At 48.3% G+C, this 2,737-nt stretch overlaps 1 protein-coding gene across 1 annotated transcript; it reads left to right on the top strand.

Annotated features, from left to right (window-relative positions):
* The first annotated feature begins 827 nt into the window (after positions 1 to 827).
* On the top strand, positions 828 to 2,243 carry LOC147881119 (uncharacterized). The gene is made up of 2 exons (XM_087370060.1): positions 828 to 1,038; positions 1,156 to 2,243. The coding sequence occupies exons 1-2, from the start codon at positions 855 to 857 to the stop codon at positions 2,064 to 2,066; spliced, it is 1,095 nt and encodes a 364-aa protein (XP_087226186.1). The 5' UTR covers positions 828 to 854; the 3' UTR covers positions 2,067 to 2,243.
* Positions 2,244 to 2,737: the final 494 nt, after the last annotated feature.

Genomic DNA, 2,737 nt, shown 5'->3' with positions numbered 1-2,737 from the left:
GCTAGGTGGCAGGAGGATGAGGTGGCAAATCAGGGACCGTAGGATGTGGGAGATCGGACGGCCAATATGCGGAGAAACGGAGAGTGGAGAGAGGGCTAGACTCTAGAGAGAGAGAGAGAAGTTTCTCTCTCTTCGGGATCCCATAGTTTCAGGAACACAGCTGCACGTTTGTTCAGGAAAATGCACGTAAATGCGCGACGTTCTCTCTCTATGTGTATGCATGCTTTTGCCCTTCTCCGTCCGGGTTCCCAAGAGATACTTATTCTTCCTCGCTCATCTCATCCATGATCTCCCTGCTGCCTACTCCCCTCTATATTTGCTTCCCCCCTCGCTCCATTCTTTCTCCAGCTCGTCGGCTCCCTCTCCTCCTCCTCCTCCTACTCGTATCTCCCTCACCTCTTGCCTATCCTCATCTTCTCAACTCGTTTCTCCCTCAGGTTTTGATCCTTACACGTAAACTTGCATCCTCCATACCCCTCTCACCCATATGGCCAGCTGGAAGCTCCGGCATATTATCGAGATCCCGATTAGCCTTCAGCTACAGCTCATCGACTTCTTCCCTCCAGATTGCTGCAATTCTTCTGCTGTTAGAACCCTGTTTGAACCGTAGTTCGGAAACAAAACGTGATCCTCCTCAGGTACGTTCGTAGCACAGCAGTGCTTCCTTTTGCCTTGTTAACGAGGAAGCATGCATGGAAGGTACCGCCTATGCATGCTTTGCCTCCATTGCCTCCAAGTTGCATTCGAGAACGCTAGCTCTAGCTGCTTTGATAGATCCTTCTTTGCTGAGCTGATGGAGTTCCTTCCCTCTTCCTTGCAGAGCGAGGAGAAATTCTCTCGTACGTTCCTCCAAAATGAGCTGCAATGGTTGCCGCGTTCTACGTAAAGGCTGCAGCGAGACCTGTGCCCTTCGTCCTTGCCTGCAGTGGATTCAGTCCCCCGAAGCACAAGGCCATGCTACTGTTTTCGTTGCCAAGTTCTTCGGGCGAGCGGGTCTGATGGAATTTATCAGTGCCGTTCCTGACACTGAAAGAGCTGGTGAGTGTTCTTTGCTTCAAGCTTTCGCACAAATTGTTTAGATCTTCTGTTCGCTTGCTTGAAGAAGAGCTCTCAAATATGGTTAAGTAATATCAAGTTCCTGTTGCTTGACTGCAGCTCTTTTTCAGTCCCTTCTGTATGAAGCTTGCGGGAGGACTGTGAATCCCGTGTATGGAGCTATCGGGCTGCTTTGGTCGGGAAATTGGCATGTCTGTCAGGAGGCAGTCGATACTGTGCTCAAAGGCGGTCTCCTCCGCCCTGTATCGGCCACCACGCCGATCGGCTCTAACTCATTCCCCACCAAGCTGCAGCTGATCGCCACCGCCCAGAGCGAGAAAGCACCCATGTTTCCACAGTCGTTAAATCTCTCGAAGTCGGCTGAATCTTTTCATAATAGCATCCAAGCTGTGCGACAAAAAAGAAGTCTGGACGATTACCACAAACGCGAGGTACAGAAGGATATAAATTATAATTTGTCGTCCACAGCGTCCGAACGTAAGAGACACCGAGACTACGACGATGTGCCCAGCCGGAGCTGCTCGGACGGCGCTGTAGCTCGCCAATGCAACACAACAAGGTGTCGGACATTTATTGGTATTTCTAATCCTCTGCTGTTTCACGCAAGAAACAGTGTGTCTTGTGCGGCTAACGCTAGCAGCTTACGGAGGCTGCCAGAAGCTGCAACCCACCTCGTGCCAGCGAGAATGACGAGGCCCCGGTTGGAAGATCATTCGAGCGAGTTCTGTGTCGATTGTCGAGATCTTCCGTTGAGCCATGAAGATCTGTCGGGGGAAATTCATGAGAATCCGGAGCTAGACCTCTCTCTCAGTTCCGCCCATTTGTCATTCCAATCTGCAGCAGCAAACAAAAGGGAGTGTACGCGGGCCTCGAGTCCTTCCACCCTCTCCTTCAACTCCGAGGGCTCCGTGACGAATTTTGAGAGCCCAACGTTTCCCACATCGTCTGTTCATGGAGATTCGCCTTCGTCTAGGGATTCCGAGTACAAGCTACTCGACCTTCTTTTGTAAGGCCATTGCCGAAGGAACTGAAACTTAAGTCTGCATAGTGCAAGGGTCTGTAGCCAAAACAGTTGAGAGAGAAACCAAAATTTTCCTAGCTACGTAATCTTATCTGAGATTAGGACAATGTCTTATACAAACTACGGTGGGTCAGTCTCTAGAGGCTATCACGATTGATTCATGCATGCCGTTAGCATAGGTGTGAGAAGGATTCTTATTAGACCAACTCTATGTTAGTTTTCATGGTATGGACTTGTCGACTCCAAGCACCTCGCTGGCATGGCCTCTCTAAGACATGTTATCAAAGTTGGGATCATCATACTACATGTGTGTGTGAGAGTTATATATATATATATGTGTGTGTGTGTGTGTGTGCGCGCGTGTGTGTGTGCGTGTGTGTACGTATATATATACATGCGTGCACATGCGTATACATATGCATATTTTTATACATATACATGCACACGTGTGCACCCACACACATACACAAATATTCAAGAATTTTTAATTAGAGTATATATACACACTAGTTTTCATGGAATGGACTTGTCGACTCTAAGCACGTCGTTGGCATGGCCTCTCTAAGACATGTTATCAAAGTTGGGATCATAGATTGCCTTCACTTTTGAGGAATAAAATTGAAGGTTTCATTTATGAATCTCAAGCTTTAAGAAATTTTA

Source organism: Dipteris shenzhenensis, chromosome 31 (genome assembly GCF_047967505.1).
Source record: "Dipteris shenzhenensis isolate YYH24624 ecotype China chromosome 31, Dip_SZ_1.0, whole genome shotgun sequence".
NCBI lineage: Eukaryota > Viridiplantae > Streptophyta > Polypodiopsida > Gleicheniales > Dipteridaceae > Dipteris > Dipteris shenzhenensis.
Note: the sequence above shows the minus strand (reverse complement) of the source record. Positions and strands in the feature narration are given on the sequence as shown.